Below are 16,209 nucleotides of genomic sequence, written 5' to 3' on the forward strand. Positions count from 1 at the left end.
CTTTTTTTTAGCTTTAACTCCTGAAATTATACTTCATATGTTACAGAGGGCATCTAAAAAGTTAACAAAGCATTTGTTACAGATGTGCTTCTTAAGTTACTTTTGGCGCGCTGTCATAAAAACGCCCCGATCTTCATGAATGGACACTGAATGTTAAATCTTGTGGAACGGCAGTGTTCCTGATGTATCCGTGTCTTTGCTATGTCAGGAGCAGAAGAGAAGATCCTAGAGGACTTCAGGGAGGTGTATAGCCCCACTGCCATGGACTTTCACTTGCAGGCTATGGTACAGTCTGCCGGGAAGCTCGTCCTTATCGACAAGTTGCTGCCTAAGATGAAGGCCGGAGGGCACAAGGTGCTCATCTTCTCCCAAATGGTGCGCTGCCTGGACATCTTGGAAGACTACCTCATTCAGAGAAGGTAACTGTGACAGAATCTGTTATTCATAGCTGAGACTTAAAGGTCTAGTGTGTAGGATTTGGTGGCATTGTTTCAATGAATGAGAAGAGAGCAGCTGATGAAGATGATAGACATTAAACTTACTTAAACTATGTCCATTAATCGACTATATACCTTCTAAGGCTCTGCCACAGTACAACATTGCTTTGAGAGTCAAGTTATGAGCTCTCACCTTGTTTCCCTTGTGCATGTCTGGTTCTGTTTGTCAGTTGTGTCTTGGGCCCATTAAAAGCTTAAATGGCGTTACATTGAGCAGTGTTCGATGTTCACAGCTGGCCATTAGGTTTAGAATCGAATAGCATTTATGAATTAATAATTATTACAGATAAGAGTTTGTGTTTCTGACTATCATCTTTATCCTCAAATCTCCCAAGTCTTACTCCTCAGCCTTTTCCATTTCACTTTCCTTGACTTTTTTTATAGCTCTTTGTCTTCCTACATCATACTGTTCCTCTTATGTCTCTGTTTCCGCCTCGCTCTCTCTCGTTCCTCTGGCTTCCCACTAGCAGCTGGAGCGAACCCTAAACCATTGTAAACATGTGAGATGCTGCACAGCGCAGACCTCAGACAGAGTTCAGCAGCGGGTTATAGAAGCCCTCAGGGCTCCACCACATTAGACAAGCAGGAATTTCTGTGAGGCTTCTCCTGACTGGAAGTGGATTACCCTGGGGAGGGCAGGGGGTCGGACTGTGGGAGGGGATGAGAATGGACACAGGGATGAAAGAGAGTAACCACTCCTTTTATAAAAACAGTTTTATTTTTGAAGATGCTGGTTCTCAGGTGTAGGAGGGAGGGGGAAAGTAGCATTTTGTGTGAATTTAAAGGAGCAGTCCAAGAATTATGCCTGAGTTAAAACACGTTATTAAAAGCTCAGTTATTGCTTCCTATATGCATCATGGGTATTTTTTTTTTATGTCGCAGGTACTTGTACGAGCGGATAGATGGACGTGTTCGTGGGAACCTGCGGCAGGCAGCTATTGACCGCTTCAGTAAGCCCGAATCGGAACGCTTCGTTTTCCTCCTGTGTACGAGAGCTGGTGGCCTGGGGATCAACCTCACAGCCGCAGACACCTGCATCATCTTTGACTCTGACTGGAACCCGCAGAACGACCTGCAGGTACGACACAACCACACACACACACTCTCACACACACTCACACACACTGTCTTAGCAGCAGATGCAAAATACTACTGTAGATTTGTAGCATTAATGTTTTGGCATTAGATGATGTTGGCACTCTGATCGTTATCTCTTGTGTGACATCTGCTCATGTGAACACCAGCCAACAAGTCTCCTCACCACAGAGAGTGCTTACACATCGTCCAGTCAAGAACAAGAACACCTGCAAATTTCACTGAATTTTTTATAGTTCCAGTCATTAAGGATCAGGTGACATTTGGGTCAAACTAAAGAAGTAAACAAAAAAAGCTGTACATATAGTGCGCTTCACTCCATCTTTCTTCCCTACACAGGCCCAGGCTCGCTGCCATCGGATCGGTCAGAACAAGGCAGTGAAGGTGTACCGCCTGATCACCAGGAACTCGTACGAGCGAGAGATGTTTGATCGCGCCAGCCTCAAGCTGGGCCTGGACAAAGCCGTGCTGCAGAGCATGAGTGGCCGAGATAACAGCCTGGGAGGAGGCGCCGGGGGAGGGGTGAGTTTGAGAATTGTCCAATTTGTCTGGAATAGAAACGGGGAATTAAACCATTTAGTCGTGTAAATTATGTTCAGTTAATTTTCAAAGAGAGGGGTGTTTGTTTTCAGACAGTGCTTGTGATGAATTCACAGCCTGACCTTGGCGGGGACATGAAATCTTTCAGTTGAACCATCTCATCATCAAATCATCACACAAACAAGCAGGAAACGGCAAAAGCCTGTTGTGCCGCTAGGATAATTATGAAGCAGTGTGTACACAGTTTTTATTAACACTCATTGTCATCCTTTTTGTTATCCACGTTTTCACAAATGCACTCTTATTCTCCTTCTCAGTTTGGCGTCGCATTAAGTAGATTTAAATCTTAAAATCCCAGGTAGAAACTCGACTGTAGCTTAAGGAAAAATCACACTTGGCATTCATGACACAGTTTCTGTGAAAATCAGTCAAGAAAATGAACCTGTTTTTCTTACACTCACTAACTGAAACCTTCCTGATGTCATCCTGTGAGAATGAGCTGAAGTTTTAAAAATAAAACACAGAAGATTTCTTCCAAGTGTCTTTCTAACAATAACAAAAGTCACCGGTTTCCAATATAATCAGGCCTAAATGACATCAGAGGAAAACTGTAACAGATGGCAGACAACAAGAAGATGCCAAGCAAAAGAAAAATAACTGTTCACAAACCCGACAAACTTGGAGCTCGCTCTCAAAATTTCCACTTGAAGTGTAACTGATCCTATTAGAGTCTAATCTCTTTTGTGAGGGAGTGTGTCAACAGCATGTGAGGTGTGTAGGTGGATGTTTGTCGGTGGTTGGTGTCCTCTGAGAATTATCTGAAGTATAAGGAGGTTGAGCGATTAGCAGGTTTCCACATCTGGCCTGACTGAACGTATTTGCATAATAAACAGCTGCCGGGGTTAGATACAGGGCTGCTGATGTTGTGTTTTTAAAAATGCAACATGTGTGTCTTTTTCATTTTGTGTTTGTGCATTTGGCAAGGACTTGTTTTCTTTGAGAAAATTGTAAAGTTATGTTTGTGTCATGCATTATGTAGTTTTTACACCTCAAGTCTATTTTATAGTCTGTATGTAGTTTCTTGACCCTCCCTTTCCCTTCACCTCTCAGGCAGTGCAGCAGCAGCTGTCGAAAAAGGAGATCGAGGATCTGTTGCGACGCGGTGCGTATGGGGCCATAATGGACGAGTCGGATGAAGGGGCCAAATTCTGCGAGGAGGACATCGACCAGATCCTCCAGCGCAGGACAAAGACCATCACCATCGAGTCTGAGGGACGAGGATCCACCTTTGCAAAGGTGAGTGAAACGGATGAATACAACTGCTCTGACACGAGTGATACAGGTCACAAGTTTTAACCTGGAATAGTTCGTGATGAAGTCTGATTCTGGTCTGATGTGATTCTGATGTCTGCTTTCAGGCTAGTTTTGTGGCATCTGGAAACCGCACAGACATCTCTCTGGATGACCCCAACTTCTGGGACAAATGGGCCAAAAAGGCAGACATTGACATGGAAATGGTCAATGGCAGAGTAGGTTCTCCACCACAGTTAATACAGAGTACGGAGCAAAGAATAATTATGTGGAAATGTGGAAAGCCCTTTGCTGAAATGTTGTATATGTCCTCGATTCCCTCTCTACAGAACAGCTTGGTGATCGACACACCTCGTGTCCGAAAGCAGACAAGGCCGTTCAGCGCCACTAAGGATGAGTTAGCAGAGCTTTCAGAGGGCGAAAGCGAAAGTGACGAGACCAAACCGAAGCTTAGGCGAAACCACGACCGCCTCAACAGCTACGGACGCACAGAGTGCTTCAGAGTAGAGAAGAACCTGCTCGTTTATGGGTGAGATGATTCAAATGGGTTGAAGTTGCCCAGTATCCCTTTCTGTATATAACCAATCCCATGAACGTCACTGTAATTGTAGAATCATGTATATTTTCAGTTAAATAACCCCAACTTTTCTTACATTTTCCGTCTTCTTGTCCAGATGGGGTCGTTGGAACGATATTCTCAAACATGGGCGTTTTAAGAAGCAGCTGACGGAGTGGGATGTGGAGTCCATCTGCAGGGCCCTGCTGTCTTACTGCCTGGTCCATTACCGTGGAGATGACAAAATCAAAAGCTTCATGTGGGACCTGATTGCCCCTACTGAGGACGGACAAACCAAGGAGCTGCAGAATCACCTGGGTGAGTCTCAGAACTGCCAGCCTACATTTAACTGGTTTTACAAAGTGGGGTTCAGGGAATTGTTACATTTCCTTTACTGCTCCTATAACACTCAATCTCCCCCTTGTTCCGCTAGGTCTGTCCGCCCCAGTCCCTCGCGGCAGAAAGGGTAAGAAGATGAAAACCCAGTCGAGCTCTTTCGACATCCACAAAGCCGAATGGCTCAGGAAACACAACCCAGAGCACATGCTTCAGGACGACGGCTACAAGAAACACCTCAAACACCACTGCAACAAGTAGGTGTTCCCTCATCCCACTCGTAATCCACTTCTGTACACATCAGTAACACTACAGCGTGACAAACCAGGCATTTCTAATGTTATAAGCAGCTATCTATAGTAGTCATAACCATAGTACAACAGATAAATATGTTTGACTGTCTTAAATGGCGTCATTAGATGAACATGACAGTTGTAATGACCTGATATCTTTCAGCATTTAACTTGCATACAGTGCACGTGCTGGTGACTAATAGTCTATTGTTGGGTTGTTTTATCTCTTGTGGGTGAGAGAATGTGTGTGTTCTGTGTTTAAACCTCTCGTGCTATTATAGCGACTGGCAGGTGGTCATTATTCTCTTCCAGCACAGATTGTATCAGTTTATTTTTAATAGAATGAAGCCCGAGTGCATGAAAATACAATTTGCACTTGACTCAAATTTTAACTGTGGCACCTCAAAGCCACAGTAATTAGGAGGCACTAAAACATCTATTGGAGCAGACAGTCGACTGATTCATTAACGGACGCGCGTCACATCGCGACCGGCTCCGCTGATATGATTCTTAACGAGACTTCAGCCCGGCTAATGGCCGTCATAGATCTCTCTTATTTACAGACAGCGGGAAAAAGATGGCTGCTATCAAAACACGGGCTGCTGAGATATAAAGCCAAATAGATGGCTGCTCCTCTTTTTAAAAGGGGGGCTTGTGTCCATAGGGCTTTGGACGCGGATCGCTGAAGCTTCCATAGAAAGTTCTCCATTGTTTCCTGGTCCAGTTGTGCTGAATCCAGGGATTGTCTGATGTGTGACACGCCGGGCAAACGGGGACACACAGTCAGCGCGGTTTGCTGACTCGTGCATTTTTAGTCTGAGGGACCTGGAATGTGACTGCTGGGTCGGGGCGGGGGTGGGGGGGCATTCACTGGCTTCCTTAACAGCAGTAATTCCCAGCCAGAGGTACTTGTTCCCCAGGGGGTACTTCTGGCATTGCCAGGGGGGTCTGTGGAGAGATTGTGGAGTAGTTCAACTACTTTTTAAAAATGTAATTAAAGATTTTATTAAAAAATTACACACATTGAGTCCGCTATAACAATTAATTTAGACGTTATTACAATTTATATTAGTAAATGAGCAGATTAAATCATCATGGGTAAAAAAAACAGTGAGAAATAAAGGATGAGAAAAAGTAATGGCTCAGTAATTGAAATAATGAATAATCTGTTGAAATAAATGACTAAAAAATAGATAAATGGTTAGAAAGTCCAGCTTTTGCCACCATGTAGTTGTAGCACTAATGCAGACTTGAACAAACTGAACTAAACGTTGACAGCTGACATGCAACATTCAACTTGAAATTAAATTAAACTCAAATGAACACATCTGGAACATAACTGCTGTTGTTGATGCTGAAGGGGTGCTTGAGTTCATCAGGCTTGGCTGTGGCTTGCATGTCTTCTTAAGTAAGGAAGGTTGGGAACATGTGCATGTAGAACAGAGCTCCTGCACGGGAAATGGGAACTAAACGAAGTAGGAAATGATTTCTGTTGCCAAAAGTGTGAAAGACCTACAGGTCAGAAAAAAAATCTGATCGTACTGGATGATCATTTTGCGAATTCCTTGTTCCTCTGGCAGTTTGCCTCCGCTTTATAAATAACACACATTCCTTACTGCACACACTGTAGTAAAGATGTGAAACTGTCATCAGTAAATCTGCTTTGGCGTGTGGGAAGCAGCTTTGAGAGAGTGCATAAAAATTTCATACTGTTTGTGTGTTTTGAATCAGAATTACATCAGTGACTCAGAATCTCCCTGTTACGCTGTTTTTTTTTTTTGATGGATTGTTTTGTGTGAACAGCCCATGAGGGATTCTTTGCATGCCACTCATGTCATGCATACTTGGCTTATTTGCTTTCGGAAAGACTCTGTGTGCGACTGTGCCGAGATCTTCTGCAGCTCCTCTCCGAGCGAACCACATCACGCGCACACACGCGCAGACTAACAAAGGCTTGGGAGGAGAGTGATGAAGGGTTGTGCTGACAGGCAGAGGAAGCGGCAGCTGCTCCTGGGCGGGTCCAGTCACACAGGAGGATGGAGGGTGGAGGCAGGGAGGGGGGAGGAAGTTCAAGACTTTGATTTACCAGAGCTACAAGTCCACACTGGTCACCGCAGATATCCATCACTCTGACAGACAGACAGATTCTTGAAGCCACTGTATTTTTTCTCTTCTCCTGTCAGTGCATTGGGGAAGGATTTTGGGCCCATTTATAACAATATTTAGCTGAATTACAGCGTAATAAAGATGGAAGGCCCGGCGTGTTATATTTCATAGTGGCAGCTCACAACTCTCAGTGCTCTTGAAAGAAGAGCAGCACTGTGGAGGAGCTTTTGGCAGGAGAAGAGTCCAGCGAAAGTGATAGATTAATATTGAAGTCTTAGTGATAATTTGTTTTAAATACTGGCTGAAAGAAAGACCTCTCTAGGAAATCTGTGACACGGTCTACTTCTTTAAAAGCTTCATACAGAAGAAGAAGAAGAACCAGGAGACAAATACAGTGTTGAAAACATCAGTAGTCTGGCAACAGGTTGCTGGGTAATGCTGCTAATAGTGAGAATGAGTTAAATGTTTTAATTTGTTTCATCTAGTTTTAATTGAGGGGGTTAATTGTCATCATACAGAGAAGCTAGATATGTAAGTCTGAATGTCACTGCTCATTTGACATTGTCAGAGTAGCACAGTGGCTGTGAGATGTAATCATTCTGTAAGTAATCATTGTAAGACAGCTAATAACTCCACGCAACAAAAAAAATCCCCCACAGAGAATTTCCCCTCTCTTGCAAAGAAATCCCTGAAACTTTCCGCGGTGCACGTTTGCGACAGAAAAAATTATTTAGTGTTCAGACAAAAAACATGATTACACAGAACAGCTTTCTACATTAAGCAAAAAATCTCAAGGCGTACCAGACGTTACAGCCTGGCGCGCCACAGTTCCCACCACTTCACTGTCGCTCAAAAAGCCTGCTGGCTGCGATGTGTGATCATGCATCACAGAGCTAATGTCTCCCCTGTGAGTCAGCCTCTCTCTACCTTGTCAGCCTCGGCTTCCCAGCCTTCATCTAGTGCCAGAGCACGACCACATGACGACTCGAGAGAGAGGGACTGTGAGCTCAGTCGAGCTTGCTCACGACTCCTCCCTGCCAGATCGATACCGTGACATCAGTGTAACATTCACCTAATCTGTTCAGGTTTAGTGTGTGTGCTACATGTACAGCTGATGATGTATAGCTGAACACACACACACACACACAAGTCCCAGAATATAAGTGCACGTTATACATAAATTCAGGTTTTTGTTGCTGAAGTGTACAGCAGTCAACTTTTTAGGGCCACAGCTGATTGTGAGTGATTTCACTCATTTGCATTGTGTTCAACAGGTTGCTGTCTGTGTCTGTGTGTGTGTATGTGTGTGTGTGTGTGTTGGTTCTGCTCGCTCAGCGTTTGTGCGTGGTCAGGGCTTTTTTGTGACCAGTGGGTTTTCTCTTTGCAGGGTGCTGCTCAGGGTCAGAATGCTCTACTACCTGAAACAAGAGGTGATAGGAAGCCAGGCCCAGAAGGTGCTGGATGGCGTGGACTCCAGGTGAGCTACTCGGACGTTACCTTACCTTACGTACACTACGATTTCTGCTGCTCGAGACTCTTGAAACACTGAATTCGACAAATATAAAAGATTTCCCATGACGCAGCAGATGGTGCCTTATATTCTGACTAGTATAGTACTATTCCTGACCTGCTCAGATAATGAGATAGCAGGATTTATGGTACATACGGAGGGTCAGGTGGATTTAGCAGCTTTAATACAACATTACTGGCAACAGCATAGTATCCATATCAGTGTGAAATAGCTGCCTTAGACGTTTTTTCCCTCCTTGAGTGGCAAGTCGAGTCATTAGCATATTGTATCAACCTGTTGAAGCAAGAACTAACCGATCAGCTGAATGTATTAGAAGGTGGTAGAGCTCCACCTGCTGGTGAAGATGGGAAGGTTTTTTTTTTCTTCTTCTTTTCCATCATACAGCGCCGTTGGAAAAGGTTAACAAGGAAATCACCATCTTAAGTTTAGAGAGGCTTTTATTAAGTCTCATTATGTTGTATCACAATAAAAGCCCTTAACGGGGAGCAGTTTGAAGTTTGAAGTAAATTCAGCTGTGATTAGTCAATTAATCAAGCAGTCGATGGAGAGAAAATGAACTGCCGTCTATTTTGATATTAATTCAGTTTCAGTCATTGTTTGAGCAAATGTAATGATTTGTTCTTTGTCGTTTATGATAGTAAATGAAGAGTCTTTGCGTTGTGGACTGTTGGTTGGACATAAAGAAACCATTTAAAAACATAATTTTGATGAGCATTTTTCATTTTTTTTACATTTGAATGACTAAATGATAAATCAGTTAATTGTGAAAATAATCCGTGAATTAGGAAATAATGAAAATGACTGTTACTTGTAGTGCTAGGGCAGTTTTTTTTAAAAAAAAAACAAGGAGGTTCCTGATTAAAATTATGACTATACAGTATATTTAAAAAACAGAGGATGCAACAGATGAATACTTACTTTCCTGTCTCAGATAGAATAATAAAAATCCACAGAGCTCTGGGTCTTGAGATCCAGGGCTTCTTGCCACGGTACATTGGCATGGATTTACTTGGTTCTCACGCAATGTTGCAATAGAGGAACTGTGTCTAAACTCAAACAGCAGTCAGAGTGTTGGATATCAGTAAAATGACAAAGCTTCACCGACATGTTTTCTGTCTGAAAACCTGCCCCCTCCTTCTCTTTAGTGAGATAAAGATCTGGGTGCCAGATCCTGACCACTCGGAGCTGCCAGCCTTGTGGTGGGATGCCATCGCTGACAAGTGTCTGCTGCTGGGTGTCTATAAGCACGGTGAGAAACCTCAGTTCTTTTCCTTGATAATCCAAATGAGAAAGTGTGCTACTGAGCTACAGTTTAACTCAACTAGCCTCTACTGTACTTCCAAAGTGACCTTCCAGTACCTGACATGAAACATTAACTAGCTACAGTCTGCTATTATCTATCATGTAAAGGAAAACATTGTGATAACTGATCGTTTTGACTTGTTACGTGTTCAGTGTGTGTTTTCCATTCATACCAGGTGATTGTGGGAAATCATCCAGCTTGCGTATGTTGCCTGGGCCCTATCTAAAAGTTTCCCTGCATTATCCTTAACTAACTTTGGTGTTTGGTTTCCCTCCCGTGCCCTCTCAGGTTATGAGAAGTACAACACTATTCGTGGAGACCCGACCCTGTGCTTCATAGAGCGTGTGGGACGACCAGATGAGAAGGCCATCGCTGCCGAACAGAGAGGCAATGATTTCATGGACGGGTGGGTCTATCACACTACTGCTGAGCCTGAAAAACATTATGTGCCCTTTTGTTCTCAAGTTTAGATGTGTTTTTTAAAATTGTGTCGACTGAAACATGATCAAAACTTTAACTGTGTGTGCAGGGATGTGGATGATCCAGAGTACAAGCCTGCTCCAGCCCTGCTGAAGGACGAAATGGAGGTCGGGACACATGAACCTAAGGCACATGTTGGTCTTCTTGTAAAGCATATTATGTATTACCCTGCCATAAACATACAGTCTCTTCTCACGCAGGATGACGCCTCTTCCCCTGGAGACTTGGTTGTCACTGACAACGCCGGAGGTGAGTATTAGATGCTTGTAATCCTCAGCCGATTATCATTAAATGCAGGCGTCCCGCAGGTGGGAGAAATCTGGAAACCCTGTGAATTTTTAGTTAGTTTAGCAAAAAAAATATAAATATGTTCCAGTGATTTTTGGAACTTGAATGTTCTTTGTGCTGTATGTTACTCCCATCTAGATGCAGTACCACTGACAGAAGGTGAAACCATCTACTGGCCCTCATCCTCGGTGCTGACAGCCAGGCTGAGGCGTCTCATCACAGCCTCCCAGCGCTTCACTAAGAGTCGACAGATCCTCCAGATCCACCAGACTCAGTCTCACTCCCAGCAGACCATGGTACTGTCTGCTCCACTCTGCCCGCTGCCCGCCACACTCAACGACACCCTCAACCCCAAGATGGCTGCTAAGATTGAACGCCAACAAAGGTCAGAACACAGAGCAGATTGATGTTGGGTTGCAGAATAAATTGGACCTTAGAGGTTTTGAGCAGTCTGGAAGAACATGTAGTAAGAATATAATTTTGCAACCGAGATTATTGTGAAGTCTTTTTCTTTCCTCAGATGGACCCGGCGAGAAGAGGCTGACTTTTACCGCGTGGTCTCCACCTTTGGTGTTGTTTTTGACCCAAACCTCGGCCGATTCGACTGGACCAAGTTCAGGGCCATGGCTCGGCTGCACAAGAAGACCGACGAGAGCCTGCAGAAGTACCTGTGTGCATTTACCGCCATGTGCCGACGGGTGTGTCGCCTGCCACCCAAAGAGGGAGGTCAGAAATCTTTCACACATGAACACACACACACACACACACACACACACACACACACACACACACACACATGCAGACAAACTGTCACTCTTTATTTGTATACACCTGAACTGAAGAGGTCCAGACCACGTCACCATTTTGTTTTTGACTTTGAGCAGTCACCCACAGACAGTCCGTTGTGGTCACAACAAGAATCGATGCTTGTAAGATAAGTGAGGATGTTGTGTCATGCGTGTGCTCAGCACTGCTGTCTGAAATGGGTCATATAAGAATATATTGTCTATTTATACTCATGTGAGTCTCATCACAATGTTTTATACTCTCTGATGACACAGACACTTTTTTCAATATGATGTTATTAGCGTAGCTTCAGGTACTGCAGTATGTACTACACACATTCCTGGCTGTGAATGGTTTGATTCTGGAGGGAGGTCGGTAGCACCTTAGTAAACAAGCTGGCTCTGCAGGACTCTGCAGAGGGGCTGATAAGGTTAATCATTTGTGGAAAGACAAACAGTGTGATGTTTAAACTCAGACACAAACAGGTCTTTGGGTTGTGCCTGTAGAGGAGCCTTTATTTCCTCTCCCTCCTGCACTTTCCCTCACACCTGCTCCTTCGTCTTTGTTGCAGACTCTGCGGTGGACCCGTCTCTGAACATCCAGCCCATCACTGAGGAGCGAGCGTCTCGTACGCTCTACAGAGTAGAGCTGCTTCGCCAGGTGAGAGAACAAGTCCTTCGCCATTCGTTACTCTACGAGCGCCTGCCGCTGTGCCAGATGAGCTCCGACTTACCCGTCTGGTGGGAAGCTGGTACCCATGACCGTGACCTGCTGATCGGAGCTGCTAAGCACGGTGTCAGCCGCACAGACTACCACATTCTCAGAGACCCCGAGCTCAGCTTCATGGCTGCCCAACGCAACTACAGCCAAACTAAAACTGCACAGCAGCAATCACGCACATCCACCCCGCTTCTACACCCTCAGTGCCAGCCCAGCAGCTCAGTATTGACAGGCTCTCCACTGCCTCCACCTGTCCAGAGAGACACAGAGCCCAGTGCGGTTGTACCCAAGGTGGAACCAGCCTCAGAGGGGGAGGAGGGCAAGGAGAAGCAGGAGGAGAACTGGAGCCCTCCTCGAGCACCAGCTACTCCCACAGGTCTGGAGGAGAAGCCCATTACGGAGGTAAAGGAGAGCGAGAGGCAGATGGTGGCAGCACGAACCAAACCTCTCACGCCCAACTCCTCTGAGAGGAAACCCAAGAAGGCCAGCAAGAGGGGCCGCAGGGAGGCCCGGCGTGGCTCAGAGTCCGACTCAGATGGTTCCTCCTCAAGCTCTTCATCGCGCTCCTCTTCTTCTTCTTCATCATCCTCTTCTTCCTCGTCACATTCCGGATCCAGCTCCTCCTCCTCTTCGTCATCTTGCTCCTCTGGCTCTTCTTCATCATCGTCCTCCTCCTCGTCTTCTTCTGATGACAGCGAAAGTGAGGGAGAGGAAGGGAAGAAGAAAGGTGAGTAACATAACCAACAAAATCAAACAAAAAAGTCTATTATTCATGTTTTTGTGCGAAGGACATATTTCATTACATTACCAACCAGCTAGATTGTTTAAATTAAGTCAGATATCTGAATTATTTGACAGTTTTCTGCTGCTCTTTCAACCCTTTGCTGTGGAGGACAGTGTTATATACTGATTAATAATGACATAAAAATGTATCATTGAAAAGGTTTTGGTGTATTTCTAATGTTTGTGTCCTGTCCTTTGTCTCAGTGCCTGCAGTGACGAGCGTAAAGGCCTTTGACGAGGACAGTGTGGCATCTCTGAGCACAACACAGGATGAGACGCAAGACACCCACGTGGCCGAGAACGGCATCACCAACAACTCCTCGCATCCTTTCCAGGGAGGAGGGTACATGCTCGCTGCATCCTACTGGCCAAAGGTGAACTACTGCGCATATGTGTGCAAATCAACTCTCAGGCAGTTTTTTATCAGTACCACTAATTCTTCCATTGTTGTCCTCGTAGGTGTTCAAATGGTGTATTCAGCGAGAAAGGGAATATTTGATCATTTAATCTAACAAGTTTTTGTCTCTTGATGATTAGTGATGTGAAAACCTGCAGCATAGTTGTAATTAGAAGGGAAACCTAACTGATACACTACTTTGAGTTTGCTAATCCTCTGTGCTGATGTTAATTTAGGATCGTGTGATCATCAACCGCCTGGACAGCATCTGCCAGGCAGTGCTAAAGGGCAAGTGGCCCGGAACACGTCGGGTCTACGAGCCCGGAGGTGCAGTGGCTTCCTTCTACACCACCAAGCTGCTGGACAATGCCAACAGCCTGTGCGAGGACCCCTCTGCCTCACCACAGGGGTCAAAGGTGACCAAGCATGTTGCAGAAAACAAGGAGTTCTCAGTAAAACTCAACGATGTATGTTCATTTCTCCATTCTACCCCCTCCTCCCTCCGCTTCGCCCTAATCGTAGGACCCTTCCACTTCTGCTGCCATGACCGGTGCTAGCTGCCGTGTTCAGCATGTTTCTCTGGGTTTTTCTTCCTTCTTTCCTTTGGGGATGATTAGTGGTTTTGACTGCCTGGCAGGAGGAGAGATTAATTTAATAGCAGCCTTCCTCTCTTTTTCCCACACACTCAATTTGAATTGGGCTCTGAGGCTGTGATTACATGAGCACAAATCACTCAGTCATGAGAATATAATAAGGTTCAGTTTGCAGCCTCTCTATGCTGAAGAGGTCTTGCTTATAATCTGATTGAAATGGAGACCCTGACTGTGGGTGTTTTAATATGCTTCTTGGCGATGTGGCAATTAACTTGACAGGCTTAATATTTGCATCTTGCTTTTCGTGTTGCTTTTTTGATAAGGATTTTTTCCCAGAATTGTACATTTTTTACCAGCGCAACACCTGCTGCTTGTGACCTTTTTTAAAGTTTTTATACGCTGACAGCAGCTATCTCTTTGGCATGGCTTCCCACCACAGTCCAAACTGTGAAAAGACTTTACCCGCTGTCCTACTAGCCACTACCCACTGTGTGTCTGTGTCCCAATACTAACAAGAAAATACTTACATTTATAAATATCATATTATAAATATTTGCTTGTAAAAGATTCTTGTAAGTTAGATGATTTTATGTTACATAATTTAAATTCAGCATACCTACCAGGTCTTTAAATCCCTAAATCACTGGATAGTCAGAAAAAGGCCCATATATAATAAACCATCTGTAAAGGGATTTAAAAAAAATAAGCAACAGTTTCTCCTTGTTTATAGCTTTGTTTTTCCTGTGATTATACACCTCTCTATATGTATCTAACACCTTTGTTTGTCTGTAGCAGGAGGGAGGTCTCAAGCTGACCTTCCAGAAACAAGGTCTACCTCTGAAGAGGCCCCTGGAGTCAGAGGAGCAGCAGTACCTGGTCCGGCTTCACGAGCTGCAGAACGCCTCGGACACAGGCCTGGCCGACATCACCAAGCCTCAGTGCAGCTACCAGACCGGTGTGTTCATTCAAAACTCGGCAGATACCTGAAGACGAATGCAGTGTGTTGAGATGAGGCCGTCCTGTTTTCCTTTGCCGCCAGTAGATGGCAGCAAAGTATAGTTTTTGTACAGATATTTAAGGAAAAAACAGTGTTGGGGTTGACTTTAAAATATATCATCTGAACTTCTCCATAAAGTAACAGTATACTACAGATGGAAATCTGTAAAAGCTGATTTAAGTCAGATAGTAAATGTGTAAATATTTCCAGATGAAATAGACACAGTAGTTCACAGCTAACTGGCCGTTTCTCATGCAGTGCCTCAAGATCTCAGTGGTCAGATGAGGTTGAATGGAGCACTGGACGGCCAGCCAGTGGTCAAGAAGCGAAGGGGGAGGAGGAAGAACGTGGAGGGGATGGACCTGTTATTCATGAACAGGAGTAGAGTCCCTGCTGTTCCCGATCAGGTAAGCAGTCGTCTTCTGTTCCTTGCAAAAGCGGTTCTGTATATAACGAGCTGTAATGTAAATAACATTAAACGCTGTTTTGTGTGCTCATCCATCAGCAGCTGCCTGCAGGTTGGGGTGGTATCGGTCAGGTGGGCATGGCTGCGGCCCCTGCGCTGGCCTACAGCCAGAGCTCCAGTCAGATCCCCGGGGACACTGAGAGCAGGGTCCCCGTCATCAACCTCAAAGACGGGACCCGGCTCGCTGGGGACGACGCTCCCAGGAGGAAAGATCTAGAGCAGTGGATGAGAGAGCACCCAGGCTTCGTGGCAGACACAGGAGCCTATATCCCTGTAAGTGGATTTTTTTTTTTGTTTATGATGATCTTCTCAGAGTTGACTGTTGACACATTTATAGAGACAGATATGTGTACAGAACAATGTTGGCAAATAAATTCAGCCACATGGGCAGTTTGACCGTGCAATGGACGCTAAAACTAGTAAACAAATAGCTAGTTTGTGCAGTTAGACTTTTTCTTTTAGACCGAAAAATGTTTCATTTCCTGTCCAGGGGGTAAATAAGATGCAAATGCAGTTCCACTTCCAGGACGGTCGGCCCAAGCAGAAGAGGCACCGCTGCAGGAACCCCAACAAGATCGATGTGAACAGCCTAACAGGAGAGGAGAGGGTCCAGATCATCAACAGGAGAAACGCACGCAAGGTGCGTATGTGTTTGGTGTGGTTTTGTGTGTGTGGTACGTCCTCAACTGCTTTCTTAAAAATGGCAAAAAAATGTCATACTCATCTCCACAAATTCTGCCATTAATGGCCGATAATTTAATTTTAGTTATGTTAAAAATCAGTTTGACAGACAGATGTAAGAAATGTTGTGATTCCTGTAATCTCCTCTGTAGGTCGGTGGAGCCTTTGCTCCTCCTCTGAAGGATCTGTGCCGGTTCCTTCAGGAGAACCCCGAATATGGAGTCCCACCTGAATGGGCTGATGTCGTCAAACAGTCGGTGAGTCACAAAGTCACACATCCATCAGATCAGAATCTTTTACTGGAATTTGAACAGATGTAGTCAGTTGCTAGTTTATTTAGGTACACCAGCAAAAACTAATGTTGTCTAAGACTACTGCCCAACAACAAATACTTCAGTATGGCACAGAAAGGCAATTATTTCTTTTCATATTCTAACTGTGTATCACAAG

General features: G+C 44.8%; 1 protein-coding gene across 8 annotated transcripts in view; it reads left to right on the forward strand.

The window, feature by feature from the left end:
- The window catches only part of chd9 (chromodomain helicase DNA binding protein 9), a 73,274-nt gene that overhangs the window by 51,702 nt on the left and 5,363 nt on the right, over positions 1 to 16,209 (forward strand). For 3 of the 8 annotated variants that reach the window (XM_073464266.1, XM_073464274.1, XM_073464273.1), the window contains 23 exons: positions 209 to 419; positions 1,380 to 1,575; positions 1,932 to 2,114; positions 3,243 to 3,428; positions 3,551 to 3,661; positions 3,773 to 3,972; positions 4,118 to 4,317; positions 4,433 to 4,592; positions 8,122 to 8,211; positions 9,411 to 9,514; positions 9,857 to 9,974; positions 10,098 to 10,155; positions 10,249 to 10,297; positions 10,475 to 10,721; positions 10,857 to 11,062; positions 11,694 to 12,569; positions 12,830 to 12,999; positions 13,259 to 13,489; positions 14,408 to 14,570; positions 14,871 to 15,019; positions 15,118 to 15,351; positions 15,569 to 15,718; positions 15,912 to 16,016. In XM_073464266.1, the coding sequence (XP_073320367.1) occupies positions 209 to 419; positions 1,380 to 1,575; positions 1,932 to 2,114; positions 3,243 to 3,428; positions 3,551 to 3,661; positions 3,773 to 3,972; positions 4,118 to 4,317; positions 4,433 to 4,592; positions 8,122 to 8,211; positions 9,411 to 9,514; positions 9,857 to 9,974; positions 10,098 to 10,155; positions 10,249 to 10,297; positions 10,475 to 10,721; positions 10,857 to 11,062; positions 11,694 to 12,569; positions 12,830 to 12,999; positions 13,259 to 13,489; positions 14,408 to 14,570; positions 14,871 to 15,019; positions 15,118 to 15,351; positions 15,569 to 15,718; positions 15,912 to 16,016 (4,397 nt within the window). The remainder of the gene's footprint in view (positions 1 to 208; positions 420 to 1,379; positions 1,576 to 1,931; positions 2,115 to 3,242; positions 3,429 to 3,550; positions 3,662 to 3,772; positions 3,973 to 4,117; positions 4,318 to 4,432; positions 4,593 to 8,121; positions 8,212 to 9,410; positions 9,515 to 9,856; positions 9,975 to 10,097; positions 10,156 to 10,248; positions 10,298 to 10,474; positions 10,722 to 10,856; positions 11,063 to 11,693; positions 12,570 to 12,829; positions 13,000 to 13,258; positions 13,490 to 14,407; positions 14,571 to 14,870; positions 15,020 to 15,117; positions 15,352 to 15,568; positions 15,719 to 15,911; positions 16,017 to 16,209) is intronic. The other 5 variants (XM_073464269.1, XM_073464268.1, XM_073464267.1 and 2 more) reach the window with 5 other exon arrangements.

Source organism: Pagrus major, chromosome 4 (genome assembly GCF_040436345.1).
Source record: "Pagrus major chromosome 4, Pma_NU_1.0".
Lineage (NCBI taxonomy): Eukaryota > Metazoa > Chordata > Actinopteri > Spariformes > Sparidae > Pagrus > Pagrus major.